Source organism: Aplidium turbinatum, chromosome 5 (genome assembly GCF_918807975.1).
Source record: "Aplidium turbinatum chromosome 5, kaAplTurb1.1, whole genome shotgun sequence".
In the NCBI taxonomy this organism is placed as follows: domain Eukaryota; kingdom Metazoa; phylum Chordata; class Ascidiacea; order Aplousobranchia; family Polyclinidae; genus Aplidium; species Aplidium turbinatum.
In genome coordinates this window covers 1,198,904-1,219,890 of record NC_137476.1, presented here as the reverse complement: position 1 = coordinate 1,219,890, position 20,987 = coordinate 1,198,904, and the positions used below count along the sequence as shown (strand labels likewise).

The 20,987-nt window shown below is 36.6% G+C and overlaps 1 protein-coding gene across 1 annotated transcript; it reads right to left on the bottom strand.

Moving 5' to 3' along the window:
• Positions 1-6,538: 6,538 nt before the first annotated feature.
• Positions 6,539-20,987, bottom strand: LOC145770175 (cytochrome P450 4A24-like). The gene is made up of 11 exons (XM_082581761.1): positions 20,778-20,987; positions 20,182-20,329; positions 18,330-18,462; positions 17,432-17,590; positions 16,084-16,243; positions 14,864-14,977; positions 14,098-14,185; positions 13,918-14,020; positions 13,052-13,268; positions 9,147-9,229; positions 6,539-8,390 (listed from the first exon to the last, which is right to left on the bottom strand). Exons 1-11 carry the CDS (start codon positions 20,985-20,987, stop codon positions 8,222-8,224), a joined length of 1,584 nt encoding a protein of 527 aa, XP_082437887.1. The 3' UTR covers positions 6,539-8,221.

Below are 20,987 nucleotides of genomic sequence, written 5' to 3'. Positions count from 1 at the left end.
TTATTTTTTATGTTAGTGTCGTATTTCGATTGGGCCCATCATAGGCATTCTTTTTTTAAAAACTCCAGAAAACACATATTGCAGTGTGAATGAATACTTCAGTTTATTTCAATTTTTTAATTTCATTGTTAGTGTTTTAAGTTCAGTGCTGTTTTAATGTGAATATTTGGGTGTGTACGGTATGTTTTAATAAGCAATTGATTGATCAGGTTAGGTTACAGTCATTACACAGAAAAGATATTCCATGCATTTTTCTGACATCTTGTCAATTTATGACACAAGCAAGCAGTGACAGACTGACAGTTATGTGTAATCATGTTGAACTGGTACAATTTTAGTTGTAGATAATCTTGTTTAGTGTGATATTTTAAGAGTTCAGAAAATAGTAAAAAATACCGGTATTGAAATATTGTTAGAATTGCTTAGCAAGAAGTCTTTACTGTCACTTTTTCAGTACAAAAATGCTCAAGTGTTTTTTTTTGGATGCTAATTATATATATACTGAAATCATGGAACTTCTCTAATAGCCTGAGACAGTACAGTATTTTTGAGTTTTTAGGACTTGAATGATTTTGCTATATTGGAATGCAAGCAAGTTTCGTGGAGGCAGTGCTGGAAAATAATTTTGTCCTTGTAGCAAGGCCAAATGTCATAGCAGTCTAACAAAAATCGAAAAAAAGTTAAAAGATTAGTGAAAGTGTGATTTTTTGAGTAAAAAATCATAGATCTTTACTTCTGTTGAAGTACAGTTTTTTTAACTCTAGACAGAATCAGAAGTGTCCTAATTGCAATGCAACTTACTTTTTCCAGCACTGCAGAAAGGTGTTGATTTTGAAAAATATGCTTAGTATATAAACAAATATTTTTTTATATATCTTAAGTTTTCCTTTTCATTTGTTTTCACTAAGTATTTCTTAGCAGTCTTCTCCAGCCAGGCCAATCCAATCTTACTCTTGAATTTCAGGAACAGTGTCAATATTGACTCAAAACAGCCATTCTGTAGTTATGCAAGGCATTTGTAAAGGTATTGATACATAGTATAGTGATAGATGTAGGTACATTTACATTGATATGACTTGAAAATAGAAATATATTCAACTGTGTTTTCTACTGACTGCTTGCTGTAGAAATGAAAAGAAAGTGACCCTCAATCCTGCTTGAATGCAGTTTCACTCAAACAAGCAAAGAAAACTAAAGGAGTAAAAATAAGAAGCAGCCTATTGATCCTGAAATGAAGTTGGTATATATATCATATATATATTTCTTAATGTCATGAACAATAGCAATGCATTCATCCAAGTTTGGTCTCCTAGTCTCTGCTGATTTTAAGGTCAGAAATGATATTGTTCGGCATGTTAATGTAAAGCTGTATGCACACATATGCAATGCTACATATGTATGTCAGCCATGCCGGATAGTGTTGCCATTTTTATCTTCAAAGTGGATATTTTTACCCACTTTTTGCCATGGTTACAATCAGGTGTTGCCAGAGTTACGATTAAAGTTAGGAAGGGTTAAGGTAAGGGTTAGAGTTAGGAATAAGGTTAGGGTTTTGATCTTTGCCCAGGACTAAAAAAATTTCCAAAATATGATACCGTACAAGTTTTTGTTTTCAACAGCTATAAACTTTTCCTCAAATTTGGGCAGAATTCCTTATCTGGCAACACTATTGAGGCTATATTTACACTACATAGTGTAACTATAGCCACAGCCTTTTATCTTTGTGTATAACTAGTGTGTATCTGTGAATTTAAAGTCATAAACACCAGTACAATACTGCATTCTTTGTGAAATGGTGGAGTGTTTATACTTTAACCTAATGTATACTTTGTATTATTTTTTAAACAGGTCTGGTTTTAAAATAGAAACACTGTGCGGAACACCATGTATGCATTGGCCTTGTGGATTAACGCGCACCGCAAATTTTGCTTGTGATTTGTGAGATATCATGCGACATGTCGCGCTGGGGGGCCCGGCAGCAACATCTGCACCGGGGCCCGGCAGGGCTCTTGGAGGCCCTGTCCAACAGTATAGCATACTACTTGCATAGTTTACACTTCAGAGGCTTACTGTATACCCAAACAGGATGAACGGGCTTTGCCTTGAATTGAGGCAGCTACTGTGCTCGCAAATTACAACAGAGTGCCAGGAAGTAGCCTAATCAAAAAATGAAATTGATTGAATCTTTATCCTCGGACTGGGAAAGCTTCTTGCAGAGCTTAATCCTGGTAGTTTCGCATACTTGTATGAGGCTTCGAATCACTGACGCAGGCCCGGTCGCGAAATTTTTTTTCCCACGAGATTTCTGTATCATTGATTCTAGTCACTCTAAAAGTAAGATTTTCCGAAAGTGGTAAGAGGTTGGTTGATTCAGATTGCGAAATAACTATTTACCAATCAAATTCTGCAATGATAGAGCTTCGGTAGAGAGTTTGTCTTGTTGAACCATAGGCATACGAAGCCGAGCAACGTGATCAAGTTTAGCATCTTCAAGTTTATTACATTTACATAAACATAAAACTACGCAACAAATTAAGTATCGAACGTTTTCGACATCACAAGATGTCCTCTTCAGGAATAACATATATACAATTTTACTACATCTGAAAAAAATACAATGGTTAACTAAATCTATAAACAGAAAAAGACAAAAAACTGCACAGTACTTCTGACTAGCTCAAACTCAACGATATAGGCTCCACGAGAATCAAAGGTAACTGCATCAAAAGGTGTTAAACAGGTCACATGATATGGTAAAAAGGCAAGGTGCGAAAAAACTAATTTTAAAATACAGAGAGCAAGAAAGACGAGCCGCAAGCATACAATTGTCTGTTTAAAAGTGGATTGTGACGTTTTATGTACAGGGCTTCCAAGATCTTAGTTTGATACTCAGACCTGCCTCTAGACATGATCTCAAACTGCTTGATAGAAACGTTATTTTGGCATTCTGTACATGAAAAAATGTGATCTTTAATTGCGCTTTTCTGTATAGAATTCAAATTCAGGTGTTCCCCAGCTCTAGTCGATAAATGTCTTGTTGACATACCGATGTATGTCAGGCTTGCATCACGCAAACAACTGAATTTATAAACGACATTAGAACATAAAGCAAAGGGCGTAGGCGACTTCAGCTGAAAATATCTGCCTACTTTGAACGTTCTATAAACAGGGTAAATGTCACAATCAAATTTCTTTTTGACAATTTTAGCTAGATTTTTTGAAAATCTTACTGAATCTTTTCCCAAGAATGGTATATCAAAAAAGTTGCTAAAATCGTCTTCTTCGGGTTTATCTTTCGGTTTCGTATCCAAAAAAGTTTTTAATATTTTATCAAGAAAGTATGACGGGTATCCATTTAAATGTAGCATATTTTTCAAGTTTTTAGTTTCATTGTGGAACAACAAGTCCGTCGAGCAAACCAAACGGGCACGAGATAAAAGACACAAGATTAATCCAGATTTCCACTTATTTGGGCAAAAAGCATTGTAATTTAAAAGTAGGCCAGTGTTGGTGGGTTTTCTCCAGATTTGTGTGTCAAACGAGTCATGATTTATTTGAGTCAAATCTGATGACACTATTGCCTTTTTAGACGTTGAAGTAAAAATAAATCATGACTCGTTTGACACACAAATCTGGAGAAAACCCACCAACACTGGCCTACTTTTAAATTACAATGTTTTTTGCCCAAATAAGTGGAAATCTGGATTAATCTTGTGTCTTTTATCTCGTGCCCGTTTGGTTTGCTCGACGGACTTGTTGTTCCACAATGAAACTAAAAACTTGAAAAATATGCTACATTTAAATGGATACCCGTCATACTTTTTTGATAAAATATTAAAAACGTTTTTGGATACGAAACCGAAAGATAAACCCGAAGAAGACGATTTTAGCAACTTTTTTGATATACCATTCTTGGGAAAAGATTCGGTAAGGTTTTCAAAAAATCTAGCTAAAATTGTCAAAAAGAAATTTGATTGTGACATTTACCCTGTTTATAGAACGTTCAAAGTAGGCAGATATTTTCAGCTGAAGTCGCCTACGCCCTTTGCTTTATGTTCTAATGTCGTTTATAAATTCAGTTGTTTGCGTGATGCAAGCCTGACATACATCGGTATGTCAACAAGACATTTATCGACTAGAGCTGGGGAACACCTGAATTTGAATTCTATACAGAAAAGCGCAATTAAAGATCACATTTTTTCATGTACAGAATGCCAAAATAACGTTTCTATCAAGCAGTTTGAGATCATGTCTAGAGGCAGGTCTGAGTATCAAACTAAGATCTTGGAAGCCCTGTACATAAAACGTCACAATCCACTTTTAAACAGACAATTGTATGCTTGCGGCTCGTCTTTCTTGCTCTCTGTATTTTAAAATTAGTTTTTTCGCACCTTGCCTTTTTACCATATCATGTGACCTGTTTAACACCTTTTGATGCAGTTACCTTTGATTCTCGTGGAGCCTATATCGTTGAGTTTGAGCTAGTCAGAAGTACTGTGCAGTTTTTTGTCTTTTTCTGTTTATAGATTTAGTTAACCATTGTATTTTTTTCAGATGTAGTAAAATTTGTATGTATGTTATTCCTGAAGAGGACATCTTGCGATGTCGAAAACGTTCGATACTTAATTTGTTGCGTAGTTTTATGTTTATGTAAATGTAATAAACTTGAAGATGCTAAACTTGATCACGTTGCTCGGCTTCGTATGCCTATGGTTTCAACAAATTCTGCAATGATAATAAAATATAAGCTTTCCCTAACCCTACTTTTTTTGAAAAGCTCTTGTGCACCGCAAAAATTAATTTAAAGAAGAAAAAAAGTTTGACTTCGTCGAACCCTCGTTCTCACGATCGCTAGGCGAGGATGAAACCACTGAACCAACCGTGCCAACGAGAAAATGTTGCATTCACACGGTTTTAATCCAAACTTTTACCAACATGTAAATTTTACCATATGTAAATGAGACAGAAATCTCGTGGGAAAAATTTTTTCGCGGCCCGGTCACCGAGATTGACAGAGTGAAGTTTCCGATTGTTGAAGTCTTGTTGCCGGGGAACTATTCCAGCCATTAGACGCCGCTGAATGGAGAGCAGTCCTTAACGTGCGTTGCTCAAGCGCACACCCCGAGAGTCGAACCAGCGCCGCTTGATCTTGAAGCTTCTTCGTTCCAGAAGTGACGCGCTAACCAATTGAGCTATCGGGGCGGACTTAATTCTTATAGCTGATTGATAAACCATTTTGTGTGAAGAGTAACAACAAGAGCTTTGATTTGATCTGATTCGTGACGTGAAACGTCATAAATTAAAGGCTGATTTGTTTATGTTTCTAAGACATAACCGATCACAGGAAAGGATATAAAAATTGCTCCCAGCTAAACTTTTATAGTTTGCATGTAAAAATTCAACAAACTCAGTTTACAATGAAACTCTGCTCCTATCAAAACTGATCCAAGGCAAGAGAAACAAAGGAAGACCAGCACAAACATTCATACGAAGAGTTCGATCCCTCACAACGCACAGCACTGAAGAACCGCGACAGTTGGCTGAAAATCGCCAATTATGGAGACTTTTAATTGACGCTATTTTGCACCCAAGTGATGTAAAATACATTCTTATGATTATTGCATTGTTTGCGATCACATACGCCCACATACAGTCTGGAAAATGTTGAAACAAAAATAATATCTTGAAATTACAATTTGTTGTCAGTTAGAGTTATCTTTCTATAACAATCTAATTTCTACTTTCTCAACAAAGTCAAAGAGCGTTTAAGTACGGTAAGTACGGTAGCCTAATTGATTAGTCTATTACTTAGTACCCGAACTCACTTTAGTTTGGTTTTACATTGACTTCTATTGCGTTATTCTAGCGCCAGTGTCAGACACCCAAGCACATCCGTGGGCATGGATCGAATTTGTCAAACATTTCGATTCACAACTGCCCGACTGGGAGTTATTGAATGCTCATTATTATTCAGTCCCCAATGCCACTAAACTTGTAATATCATACCAGTCAACGAAAAATGAGAAAATGTGATTTTACAAATGTCCTCGTCTTGCTAATCATTGGGATAAATAATATCTATTTAAATAGTTTGTGCTTTTCAGTCCGGAGTGTCGTTGCAGTTATGGCCTAATGCACAGTCTGATTTATCTTATTTTATATTTTTCATTTTATGTATATTGCAGATTTAAGTAATTCCTGATGAGCACACACGTACGCGTCGAAAACGTTTGAGTTAATTTTTTAATTTGTAATAAAACATGTTAAACCCGATAAAGTTACTTATATTTTACAAAATCTGCAGATAAAATCAGTAGTTTGTGGCTTTGCACTTCTGATTGCTAAGCAGGCTAATAACGAGATTGGTTCTTGTGATTGATTTGTGCGTTTGGTGTTTATCGCCAACTATATTTCAAAAACGCTGTGCCAAAACTATGCGTTCTATTCATTGTATTGCATTTTGATATATTTATTAGTTCCTTTGAATTAACTACGCGCAAAGTCCTTGTCAAACCAAAAAAAGTTAAATCACTGCAAATTGTTAAATAGAACACAACAATAGTTTATTTTCAAAAAACAATTTTCAATTCAAAAGACTATGTTGTGAAATTATTCTAGGTACACACAACGAAAGACAATACAGCAACCTTTCTCCAAGATCTCGTTTTAATAAAAAAAAAAAAACTGAGATATTAAATTCACATCATTCACCAATGTTCTTGGGCATGATGTCTGTGGCTCATCGTTGGCCTAATAAACAGGGGCGCCGGAACGATTTTTGACTGGGGGGGCAGGATTATGAAAAAAGGGCACTTTTTTAAAGTTTTAAGATAAGATATAGCGATAATGCTGGGCAGTTCGTTAATCGTTTTTCCCCTATTAGCCATATAATCGAAATGTGAGACAGATGAAGATAATTGAATAAATATATTGAAATAGCTTGAACAAGAAGAAACGAAAGATAAATTTCACGTTCATAGCGTCACAATCTGCTGCAAAGTATAAAATGTGTCCACGGGATAATTTGTATAGCCTACTGTAGGCTATGTGTATATAGACAAATATCAAACCGATCCAAAGTACAATTTACGCGCGTCGGTTTCTCGAATGAGTTCATTTGCAACAGCTTCTAAGTCAATGATGTCCATCACCTGTTTGTGAATAGTCGCAAACATTCGGTTGTTAAACTGTTGTCTGTCAATGTGGTACGAAGCCACATTTTTACTCTCCTCATGGCGATAAAACTGCGTTCAACATTCACCTTTCCTAATTTGACCCTATGTCATAACGGCTTTACTTACAGTTTTCTTTCTAAAAAATTTTGACTTCCAGGTTCTCACACTCTTTGCTACTCTAAGACGTTTATAGGGCACCATTTCTTAACTTTCCTACAATGCTGTAGGTCAGATCTATGGTCAGACCTATCACTCAGATCTTTTTTCTAACTAAACCCAAGACCACGAGGAACAAGCTTTTTTCTCATAAGTCAGCCATCAATAATACCCGGTCATCCGGCCCTACCTTTCGACTGGTCCTATGCAATGCAAAACGGTCCTTAGAGGTGCCTCGAATCATTGGCGTTTGATTTTCACAGCTGGTCGAAACATCAAACATGGTTGTGACATAACCGTCTTTGAAGAAGCAAAGGAGTGGTAGAATTTCATTAAATTGTGTTTGTGACTTACACAATAGCTCATTATCGAGTAATGATACAAGAACTACATACCGGTAAACAAAAAACAACGGCTCGGAAGGGCATAATGCTATGTTATAATGATGTAGCCTGCTGTGATACAGATTTTGTGTGTGAATATAATTTTGAGGCAAAAATGAAAGATGGTAGTTTGGCTAAAAGTGAATTGCAGAAATTTTTACATTGAAAAATGTGCAGTAGCTCACATGACTTTAAAAGGGCACCTTTGCCCCCCTTGCCCCCCCATCCAGAGAAAATTAGAGGGCAGGGGGGCGATCGCCTCCCCTGCCCCCCCGCTTCCGGAGCCCCTGCTAATAAATTAGTTCACTTTATTTCAACAATTGCACGTTCCGTTTAGGTTTTAAGTATCAAATCAACACTGCTGATGCTGTGGGTGCTGATGCTGATGCTGCTGATCTTCCACAACACTGGTGTGCTGTGGAATTACCCCGATGGTACTTTTGTGTCTCTGATGGGAAGGTGTCCAAGAAACTTTTTCAATTTCTTGCATTACAATAAATTAAAATATTACAAGGACTTCAACTTGATAAAGATTCCATCTTTTGACTGAACAATAAGCCGCAGTTCTATCTCTGGTTCCGGTGTTTCGTCATCAAGGTAAAGACGAAACGATTTGAGAATTTGTGACAGAACAATTTTCATCTCGTTCATTGCAAAGTTTTGACCAATGCAGTTCCTGAAACATTAAAAATTCATTTGAATTTTAGAAAAGTTCTTCCTAATTGAATGATGGAGAAGAGGAGTTGATTTGTGTAACTTGAATATGGCAAGAAGGTTTTTCATCCATCGAAGCTAGAGTACTTTTCTTGTAACTTTCTTCAGGATCTTATCGTCAGAATAATCCTAAACCCAACTTATTTATAATGAGATATTTATAGATTTCTTTTCCATAAATGGCCTTACATTAACTTTTCTTTTCTTGTTATCTAAAAATACCTAAGCACATTTAGGTTAACTCTTTCTGACGACGGTATCCTGAAGAGATTCAGACGAAAAGAACTGCAGCTTCAAGCAATGATAAACCTTCTTCTCGCCATATGCAAAGAGGAAGGTCTTCTTCGTTTGAACCTTCTTCGCCACTCCAGGGGTCGAAGGCAGAAAGGAAGGTTCTCTATTGTTAAAAGACCAATACCTGACTCTACTTCAAATTGTGATCACAAAATCACAACGCAAATTGACATCTTTTCAATTAACAAACAACAAAATTCTATTGCTGTTCAGCTCATGAGTGGAGAGTTAGGTTAACGTTGATTCCAGGTCAGCTGAACGTAAGTTAAATCTCAAATAATGTCAACACAACACTCTAGATCCGGTACCAAATATGACTGTTGTCTTTAACTACTCATAATTCTTAACTATGCTATTAACTCTTCAAACCAGCAGACTAGTTTGTCCGATTGTGAGTAGGCCTATACAAGTAAAATTTTGTCACCTTGATCCTGCAGAGAAGGGAACGTAGGAATGCGGATGCCTCTTTGCTGAATTTTCTTTGTTGAATCGTTCCGGAATAAATTCCTGAATTAGTAAATTATTAAATTCAAGAATGTTTGTTTTCGTTATAACTTTGAGTTAGCAGTCTGCGATCTTCTCTTTATCAACACATTTTTATGCTTTACTTTGCAAGGACAGTTTTTATTTATTACTATATCAATTAATGAACAACAAAACTGGCTTCCCAGAAACATATAGTTGATTGGATGGTCTAAATAGCTAGCGTGGAAGCTACACCATTGTGGTTAGCGAATCGCAGCAGCTCGCTGTACTAGTAAGTGCTCAGCCTTGTACTGATAGCCGGGAAAAACGCTTCCTTTTCACTATTACTATATCAAGCGTTTAATCTTCTGCTTTAACTTTGCGTTATTTTTATATTGACCTTAGACGCTACTTAGCAAATTAGCAGTTTCCACACTTTATGACGACAGATCAGCTCCGTACATTACAACAATAATGCTCCTAATAGATTGATTACACTGGTCTACACAAAATTTCAGGTTTGGGTTTTGACAACTCATTTTAGCTAATTTTGGGGCACTGAATCCGAAAATCAACTCAGATTTTCTCTATCACATCACGTTTTTGAGATATGAAATATGCCTAATTTTTGAAAAAAATCAATTTTTGCCCCCCTTCTGTTGTCAAAACAAGGAATTCTGATGCAATAAACACTGTTTTACCTGCAATAATGTAGCTTTAATTAGCAAACAAGTATTCTATATTATATTCACACAAATTTGCGTTGTCTTTATTAAAATTTCATGCCTTGGAATAAAAAATAGGCATGCAAAAGAGCAACCATAATAACATCAAACGCTACATTATGCTGACGAACATGTCGATAAGACAGTGACAACTTGACAAGGTATTATCTGAATTATAGGCTACAGTTCACACAATATGCACATAGATATTCCAATGGAGTGCAGAAATTCTGAAGACACACACAGAAATAGCAAAGTGCCAAAATAAAGATTGACTCAAAAGGACTTGGGCAGGACGAGTTCAGAAACAGTCAAAAAAAGAGCTTTCATTAAATATGAACTCTTCACTTATAAGCTTAAAAATGCTCTTTTGAGGGACTTTCTTTTATGAGCAGCATCTGGAATTTCTCTTTTAAAACTCCAGCAATAGTCGGCCATCATATGACAATCCCACCGACCTTGATAACTTTCCTCCATAATTTTAATATCCTGGTGGAAACGTTCACCCTGTTCTTCACTAACTTTCCCAAGGTTTTCTGGAAACTCATCCGCATGGCTCTTCAAATAGTGAACTTTGATGCTCATCCTGCATCCCAAATCTTCAAAACTAAGCAGTAGCTCCCTTAAGAGATCTTTATAATTTTCCGCTTTTTTGTTTCCCAAAAAATTTCTCACAACAGCACCGAAAGCATTCCAAGCTCTAGCCTCGAATGGCAACATTGATTTTACAAAATTTTCATCCTTTAACAATTGCCTGATTTGTGGTCCATTGAAAATCCCAGCTCTTTTTTTCTCTTCACTGAGACCAGGAAAAGCATAACATATATACTTAAAACACTCTCCTTCATGATCCAAAGCTTTTACATATTGTTTCATGAGACCAAGTTTGATGTGAAGAGGAGGCAAGAGGATCTTTTTGATATCAACTAACTGATCACGTATGATATTTTTGTCTCCAGGTGTCAAGGTGAGCCTTGGAGGCCACTCTTCTTTATTCCAGTGCTGATCTTTGGCCCTGCTGTCCCAGTAGCATAGGAAACATGGGTATTTGGTGTAGCCACTTTGTTGCCCCAGCAAAAAGTTCACCATTTTTAAATCTACACAGATGAGCCAACCGTGCTCATGGTACTTTAACTTTTCAAGAACGGTTTTGATGTTCTGATACTCTTCTTTCATTGTCACCGAATGTCCTATCGGAATAGAACCGTACACGTTACCATTGTGAAGTAGAACACACTTCAAACTTCGTTTGGAGCTATCAATGAAAAGTCTCCATTCGTCGGCATCATACTGTGGTAATCCCATTTCTAGAAGAAGCCCTTCTATATTGTTGCAATAAACGAAATCATTGTGGGAAGCAAAATACGGAAGCAGTTCTTCTTCTCGTTTGCGATAAAATGTCACGCTTGTACCAGCTTTGAGAAGTTTCCTTTCCTGTAGCCTTGATGCCAATAACTCCGCAGATTGCTTAGGCAAATACAAATCTCTCACTAAATCATTTAATTCCATCTGATTAAACTGGGAAGGCTTGTCTGACAGATCCTCGGGTGCTGGTTGAAAAATTTCACTTTCTCCTTCACTAAACGATGCTTCTGAAGACGAAATAGCCTCTTCCTGTAGTTCTGGAAGTGATGTAAATACTGGCAGTGGCTTTTCATCACTGTGAGGAACTGGCCGCAATGCCGAATCCAGATTTGGATATTTCAAACGATGTTTACTCTTTTTGTTATACCCTTTCACACTAACAAGACAAAAATAACAATCGTCAACATGATTTCGTTGCTCTCGCCAAATCATGGGTACCGTATTTTACGGACTATAAGGCGCACCCGACTATAAGGCGCACTGTCAATAAATTGCTTTGATCAGTTTTTTGTTCATACATAAGGCGCACCGGACCATAAGGCGCACCACCATATATAATGGTAGTATCGGTACTGGTTTTGAGTGTAGGCAATACAGCACTACCGCACTTGATCCATACATTAGGCGCACCGGACCATAAGGCGCACAATCAATTTATGAGGAAAAAAAAGGATTTAAAGTGCGCCTTATGGTCCGTAAAATACGGTATTCCAAATTTCATTTGTGAACCTTTTCCTTGCGACCAACTTCTCAGACATTCAACACAGGTCTTGCACACTTTATGAGGAGCCCAGCTTTTGTCCTGGTCTCCCAACTTGACTTTAAAGTAAGCAAGATATGCCCTTTTTACAAACGTGGTAATATTGCATTGTTGAGACTTCAACATGAAGCATCCACAAATGTAACAAAATATATCCGGATCATTAGAACATTTTCTTTTTTTGCTGGAAGCAGACATAGCTTGAGATCAAATAAAACCTTTCTTTGTTAGTAGTTTTCTAAGAGCAAGTCTTTCCACAGAAACACCACTATACCAAAAACTCTAACCGACTTGAACTCAAACTTATAAAGTATGAAAATACCTTTTCCTTCTACAAACCACTTTTCAGCTTGAACTCTGATGTTGGTCTGTACAATGTACATGTGCTTTATGAGACTTCTAAATAAATTTTCCTTACTAAGCAAGAATTTATTACTAAGTCAAATCTACTCCCACCAGCTGTCTTCCTACGATATTCCATCTGCACAGAGATAGCAGCTGACCCACAGATAACGCCTGAGAAGCCGAGACAGGGAGTTCAAGCCAGCATGGAAAAACTCAACGCTACCAATCTCCATTATGTCCTATTACGATTATCATAACAGGAATTTTTTTTATTTTAGAGCAAATCTGAACCAATTAATGAATTTAGTGTAAAAATATCTGTATGTTTGAAAGTTTATAGCTGTCAGAAAATAATTATATTTGACATTTTACTGCACTAAAAAGGGTAAAATTGGTCAATTTCGTAAAATAATGGCAACGATAGAAAGAAAACTTGATGTGATAGAGAAAATCTGAGTTCATTTTCGGATTCAGCGCCCCAAAATTAGCCAAAATCAGTTGTCAAAACCCAAACCTGAAAAAAAAAGTTGAAATTTGTAGACCAGTGTTATTACCCAGACAGCAAAATCCGACATTTTTACATTGATTCAACGTCTGCAGTCGTTGAATGTAAAATAGCGGATTTTGTTGTCTCGGAAGTCACAAAATAAATATAACTAGGAAGCCTACGTCTGGGTCCTTCCAAATATGTTTGTTGTGGTGCAATGCATAAATACAAACGGAAACACTGCTTCTTGCTGGAATGATACATTCCTCTGGATCATTCAATTGACTTCGAACTTCCAGAGGCTTTTCTAAGTGCCGCTCCACAGTGAACACGGGCGGGTACAAGCGGAGGCTTTCTTTTATAAACATTGTCAAATAGCTAAGTTTTCCCAAATCATCCCTGAGCGAGAAAATAAAATTACCTCAAGTTGTAAATTTTCAGATATTTGAAACACATGAAAATTTAAAGATTGATATCTTGTATTGATGATATTATTGCGTAGTTTGATTATGGTTTCAATTATTTATATATTTTTTGTTGTAGTCTAGTCAATTGGTTCAGTGTACTGTATAATATTTATAATTAGGGGATTTACTTATTTGTACAATGTACAGTACTATAAATATTAATGTAATATTCTGCAGAGCCACTTAGTCGGCAAGTAGCGACCAAGTTTGCTTCGTTATATTTCATACAAACGTTGATTTCAGTAAAACTAGTCGTCCACTGGTCAAACGATTTTCAGAAGCGTCTAATAACTTAAACGGTAAGTTGCAACCCCTTGCGGCATACAACAACAAATAAACAATTAAAAATACATGGATTAATTTCTTTCTTTCTTTCGGTGACTGTAGACTAGACTATCATAAGATGTTGAAACAATAATTCGCTTTTTATTTCCGACAAAGCTAGTTATCCTTCTAACATCTTGTGATAGTCCAACCTACAGTCACCGGAAGAACCCAAGAAATTAATCATAATGCCTGGTGAACAGTTCTATTCTGTATATAAATAAACATTCAGTTATTCAACCAAATGCAATTCCTACCATTCAACATTCTTTTTATCGTCAACCACAGCTTCTATCTCTTCTCTGCATTTCTCTTGATATTGTGGATATTTTGCGAGGTTGTACAAAGCCCATTGAATGCCTAAACAAAATTAATTAATTATCGCAATATGTCTTTTATTGCAGTGAAATAACCCAAATGGTTTAAGTTTTAATTACCGCTAGATGTCGTGTCGTGTCCTTCAAACAAAAAGGTATCCACCTCATCTCGTATTTCTTTGTCGGTTAAACCCTTCCCATCTTCGTCCTGGTGAATATCAACATACAACAACATGACATAATGATATTATCGTACAGTTTGTTAAATCTGCACCTACTGCGTTCGCAAACTATGAAAGTTGTCCTAAAAACCAGGTCTGTGGAGTCGGGAGTTGGAGTCGGAAGGACTTTGGCGTGTCCGGAATCGGAGTCGCAAAAAAAACAAAACAATTCCAACTCCAGCTTGATACAAAACGATAAACAATAAAAATTTTTTTTCCATTTTTTTTTCAAAATGTTGTTGTTTGTTTTACGTATTGCGTTTTAAAACTTTACCGGAAAATAGAAATGTTTTCTTCTTGTCAATTTATGGTAAAAATTTTCATTTCAATTTCAATCACTGAAGCCGGATTGGACCAGTTCAAAACCGAGGAATCGGAATCGTACATAGATGCCCGGCTCCACAACCCTGCTTAAAACAATGCTTATTCACATATACACAGATAGTTTGACGTCTGAAGGCACCACACTGACAGGGGCGCTGATCTTGTGGTCGCACGTAGTGATGAAGTGACTCGCCCAAAAAGCATCCACGGCAGTTCAGTGAAACAGCAATAGAAAAAAAGCAAATACTTCATGGAATGATCCTTACTATGTAAAACTGTGAGAATTAAGCCTTAAAAAAGATTGAAAACTCTAACAATAAATTAACTTTCAAACTTCTTACTTGAGTTTGTAAAAGAATGTCCAAAAAGTCCAACATTTGTTTCTTATCATTCTTTCTCTCTTCGTCTTTTGAATTGTTCCGTTGGCGCAGAATTTCCTTTCTTTCAGCAATTATCTGAAACCAAAAATGCAGTACAATCCTTTACTTGCTGTAATAACTATCACCATTTCAACTTGAAGTGGAAAAAAGCGCAAAGAGACTGAGAACGACTTCCACTAAATCACAAAGAAGAACCAACAAGCCAAGTCTTGTATAATTGAATTAAAATGATCTTTTCCGCAATTCAGCAATTTCTTTAGACTTTATAAATTACAGGCTTGTGTCAAGGCACGAGTAGTAGAAGCATCAATTTTCAACAGACAACAGGACATTTTATTTTAAAAGTGGTTGACAAAATAACGCTGAGGCGTTATTTGCAATTACAGAGAAATGTCTCTGAAATAATCTTTCCATAAGTTTAGAGAAGATAATAGGGTTGTTATTTTCTGAACACCGAAGTGACAAAATAGCAGAAGTTAGCTATAGTTGTTAGTCTCTAGCTATTTAAACAAAAAAATGTTGTTTTAACATTAAAAGCAAGTTATACTGAATAACTACAAAGACGCTTCTGAAATAAAGATCAAGCGATATTCGATGAATTGTGGTTTCTCAATACGAAAACGGGTAATGGGTTCAAAGTTTTAAAACCACTTTATCTTGCAGCTATGAAGTTTGATCGTCTCTGAAATTAAAATGGCACTTAGCCACAAGTGTGTGAAAACAAAAACAGCATTTCAAGAGATACATCGAAACACAATACACAACTTCTAAATCGTGATGCTTTGTAGCCATGTTTGATCTTTATCAGTCAGGCCAGTACCCTACGTAACTTACGTAACTACTACGTAAGATAACATTTGGTGATAATTTGATTCAAAACTACAGAAGCTGCAAACATCATGTTTCTCTTTATAAACAAGCTATCCGAGGATAACTGTAAAGTGTTTGCAATTGTCAATTTTGAAAAGTTTGTTTCAACTACTAATTATAATTAACCAACTACTACTGTAATTATAATTACGCTGGTAACAAAACTCGATTTAGCTTACAGCAGATACAAATGCACAATACAACAAATCTCCTTGTACACAAAGTAAGCCAATGTTGTACCCCTTTTCCTGAGAGCAAACGTGCTTCCACAATAAAAATATTGAAAACATGTAAACATTGGCTTTGTTTACCTCCTCTGTTTGTTTGTGCAGAATGTCGAGGGTTTTGTAAAACTTTCTGCCCAGAGGAGAAAGTCGAAATATCCAATCGACGAAATACAGAGGAGTTCTAAGCCGTAACATCAAGTTTCTTGTGAGATCTTTAACAGCTTTGATGTAAGGATGCTGCCCGCTGCAACGCAACAATGTTAGATTAGGCGACCGACTGATTTTATGATTCAACTGGTTGGTTGTAGACTGTGGATACATCTCCAGCCAAAAGAAGTTCAGAGAGAGAGGATATGTGTTGTGGTATATGTTTACAGATAATTTTATGTAGTTGAGACGTCGCTTCAAAGCCATTGCTTGCTATCTCAGACAACTAATTAATTGTTTTTTTACATTGATTCAACGTGTACAGACGTTGACGACTGATTTGCTGTCTGGGATGGTAGGTAGTTGTGTGATGTGGAAATAATTACGTCAAAGAAAACCTTTGTTGCGACTTTTGAGCTTCAACTGCTCCGTTCATTCTGACCAGGCTGCTGTCAAACTATTCGTGATTTTCTAGTGAGCTTATCGGCAGTTTACTGCACCTTGCCAATCCATTTCTAGTCTATGGTCATCAGTAAAGCGAAACATTGGAACTTTTCCGGTTTCATAGTTACACAAATATGAAATTCTACAAACAAGTTCAGTGTTGCACCGTCCAGATTTAACTTCTGCCCAGAATGCAAAAACGCCATTTTTGCATTTACTGTATCTGCAGTATTAAATGTTCAATGTATGCATTCAATGTAAAAGTGACGAATTTTGCTATCTGGGTAGACTACTTGTTCCATATTCTGTAAAAGCATCTGGCGGGCATGTTTGATCAGTGGCTGACAGTAGCACCAACCGGCGGAATGCCCTAGTAGTTTGAGTGTTCGGCTCTTTGTCGATGGAAGTGGGTTCGATTCCCTATGGAGTCATATCAAAAACCTGTTTAAAATGGTACTAAACTTGGCACTCAGCAGAGGAGTCGGTTTAGGTACTTCCCCGACGTCGGTCACGATCGCTGAGCAGTTTGCTCTCGGTGTCGAGAAATAAGCTCGTCAGTCGTTACCCTACTGCCTAAGCGAATTGGGTTAAGACAACAAAGAGGGCTCCTTTAAAAAACCTGGCACTCCAGGCAGTTAGTTGTAATTTAAGTTAGTGCTTGGGAAAGAGTCAAAATTACTAAACAAACAACAATTATATCATCATGATGTTTGGTGACCTTCAAAAATTCAAACAATTCTTCTGAATGTTTCCAAAGTGCTTTTAGCAATTTTACAACGTTCAGACGCTCATTTCTGCAAGTTAGTTTATTCAAAATTACTCTGAAAAAAGTCCCACTTACCCCACAAGTTGGCAATCTGTCTTCGTTGACATTGCGCAGAGGATCATTGTATCAAGCGTCATCATGCTGATGTCTTCACTGATGTTGAGAGGCTGGTCAACCTTTTCCTTCCACTTACTAATCAACACTCGCGCTGTGCTGTTTGATACTTCGACATACCTGTGATTAATTTCACAGAAGTGGTTTCACTGCAAGCTTGTATTCACTAGCACGCAGATACCCAGTTACGATTGTACTGTTTCAACCGTTGCATGGCTGCTGTGTAAGATTGCCGCTTAGTTAGGGTCGGGTATATCAACGGCCGATCTATTACTCAGCCGATTAAGCTAATTGATTGATGAGATAAACGGTTTTCAGTTTTCACAAAGCTCATCTGCTCAAAATAGTCCGCACACTAAATTGGCTTCTCATTTTTTGTTTCCAGAAACATTGTCAGTCTCCACTTAACTTATCAACAGGAGCATAATTGACAAGTTCACATTGATTGGGATCGTCATTGATGAACAGAAACTGTATTTGCGGACAAATTATATTTGGCGTTAGAAACAAATCTGTGACTGTCTTAATGCATTGCATGACGAAAAGCCTACAAACACTTTTTTCTCTTTTTGATGTTATTTCGTTGTTGTTGTTCGTTATTTGTGCATTTGCAGTTTGTGTATTATTTTGTTGTTTTGTTTTGGATATGGACAGCTTTGTCTGATGCAAATAAATTATTATTTTATTCCATAAAAAACAATAACATGTCAAAACATATGGTAAATCAGCATACAACAATAACGAGACAACTAAGGGACAACAAAGGGACACGCCAGTCATCTCATGGAGTAATCACCTTGGTTTATTGTGTAATATTTCAAGTTCAAGCGTATTTGACCTCTTCCTAGATAGCACTCACGATTTTAAAATATTGTAGTGAAACGCGGGCGTGAGAAGGCGTCGATTCCGCTTCCACTTCTCGCCTTTGCTTGTCAGCAGCCCATCCCCGATCCAAGGCCGTAGGAAGCCATACGTCACTTCATCTTTCGGAGCTGAGAAAACACAAGACGAATTTGAATATGGACAGTGGAGCTTATTGCACCAGAAATCATTTGAGACAAAAGAATAGTTAGCGATTCTAGTATAATATTGAATGTTGAAATACATCTGATGATTCCAAACAAAGGTGAAACTCGACTATGGCGTATATCGGGGTCTTAATGACTTTACAAATATTTAAATCCCCTTAATTCTTAAATACATTTCAGCCAAGAAAATTATTTTTATTCTTTATAAAACTCAACTTCAAAATCTAACGATTTAGAAAATTTACAAATGATAGATAAAGTATAAAACAACTAACTCAACTTGCACAGCACATCATACATTGACAAAGCTTTGGTAGATAGTTTGCTTTGTTGAATCATAGACAAATACAACAAACTCACTTTAGCAGGTTTAAGATGTTTTATTACAAAAAGATATAACATAGTTGAAAAATCAACTCAAACGTTTTCGACACGTACGTGTGTCCTCATCAGGAATTTCTTAAATCTGCCTATTATTGTGTATATTGCAGATTTAAGTAATTCCTGACAAACGTTTGTGTCGAAAACGTTTGAGTTGATTTTTATTTATGTTATATCTCTATGTAATACAACATGTTAAACCCGCTGAAGTTACTTTGATTTGTTTGTCTATGATTCAACGTCATACATCTGTGTACAGTTTTTTGGCTTACAGGACAAGTGAACCCCATAGACCTAACGCTGAGGCAACACATTGCATTGAGGCTTACAACTACAGTTGCCTCATAAGCAAGACCTAACTCATGAAGTTGTTGACAACATAAGGATAAGATTAATGCTTCGTATTTATTTGATTCAATCACGTGGTTGACATTGTTTTGAACTATAAGTCAGGATTAAAGTTTTGGGGATGGATTGTACCTCCTCATCTACTTACAATAACGTTTCTAGCACTAGTTGCAACGTTCATCAGATGAAAGTGAAATTAAAAGAAAAGACAAACAAGTTGATTTATTGCTTCACTGACGTTTCGCGCACCATGACAATACACAATTGCACATCCTCAGAGCGCATAATTCTGAGGGTGCACATTGGTTGGCAAAACCGCCGATCTTGTCTCGGTCGACGCTCAGGTATGTTGGGATGAAAAAATGCCGTCATAGAGTAGAACATTGTTGGCCGCCAACTCTAACAACACGGGAACATAAGACGGTAAATCGTAGAGATGGAGAACAAAAAACAAGGCAATTTTAAGATCCTCCGTCTAAGAAAAGCATCATATTGTGATATTTTATTGTCAGTTATATGAATAAAGATTGAAGAAACACAATGGTTTTGTCATTTGCACATGAGAACAACATTACATTTGAGTCATTCTAGAAGAGGGTTAGTGATTTCAAAGTGGTGCCAACAGGGAAACAAGGAACCACTGCACTAGATGAAAAAGTAACTCATCGATTACCGAAACATTGTAAATCAAGCAATTCACTAACAACGAAACTTCAATAACAAAAAATTGAAACTTTGATATTTCAACTTCGGTGATAAAGAATCTGTCATCGATTCTACACCTTTGCACAATTTTAACAAAGACTTTTTCTGTATAAGGACAAAGATGTCGTCAATCAATTTCCAAGCAATACCGCGTAGCGTGCAGAACATGACCAATCAATTTGTGACAACATAAACTCTCTCAATGAGCTAACAAGATGTAAATTGTGGAATTGATAAACAGAACAGCACCTCCACTTGCAAAAAATGCTTGTGCCAGATCATGATGATAGAATTGTGTGACCGCTATCACTGGTCCCCTCCAAAATGTAAACATTGTTGGAAAAGTGTCCGTTCGCTTCCCTAAACTTTTCAAGCGCTGTTGTGACGTTTCTCCAAACTGAATACAAAGTGGAAAATATTTAATCCAAGCCTACAGCACTTAAACAGACTAAAAGTTGGCTATTTGCAAACATTAGACTATAGTAGGAAAGAGCGTTTTGACAAAAAAACTGTCAATACAAATAAAATATAACTTTGTCGTTTAGGCTGCAATTATTGCACCAGAGAGAAAATTATTTATTGTTTTACAAACTTAGACTTACATAAAATAATAAAATACAACTTTTCGCGTAGATTAATGAAGTTACAGACATATACATTATACAACCAAGCAACCACACGACATTCAATATAATCCATTAAAATTGAACATAAACAATTTTAATGGATTATGTTAAATGCCGTGTGGTTGCTTGGTTGTATATGTTTGTGGTTGACGAAAGTGACCACTTTACCAAAATTATATTAATGAAGTTACCACATTACAGTTGAGGCAAATAACTTACTGTTCTCAAGTGGCCGTAGAACCAGTGCTTTGGTATTCCTTTGGCTACATCATCCTGTCTCTTTGACCTCCGATATGTTTTGACGAGCGGTAGAACAACTTTTTTTACGAGGTTGATCATGACAAGTGCAAAGACGACGTCAGCAAGAAAAGTTTGAAAAATAAATCCGCTTCCTTGTCCAACTACATATTCCAATAGTTTGGTCTGCAT

Coding starts and splice junctions, on each gene's coding strand:
- LOC145770175 (XM_082581761.1), bottom strand. CDS start 20,987: ATGCAGACCAAACTATTGGAATATGTAGTTGGACAAGGAAGCGGATTT. Junction 18,463..20,181: donor AGCATTTTTTGCAAGTGGAG/GTGCTGTTCTGT, acceptor GTGTTTTCTCAG/CTCCGAAAGATGAAGTGACG. Junction 13,269..13,917: donor GATAAAAAGAATGTTGAATG/GTAGGAATTGCA, acceptor TTTCTCGCTCAG/GGATGATTTGGGAAAACTTA.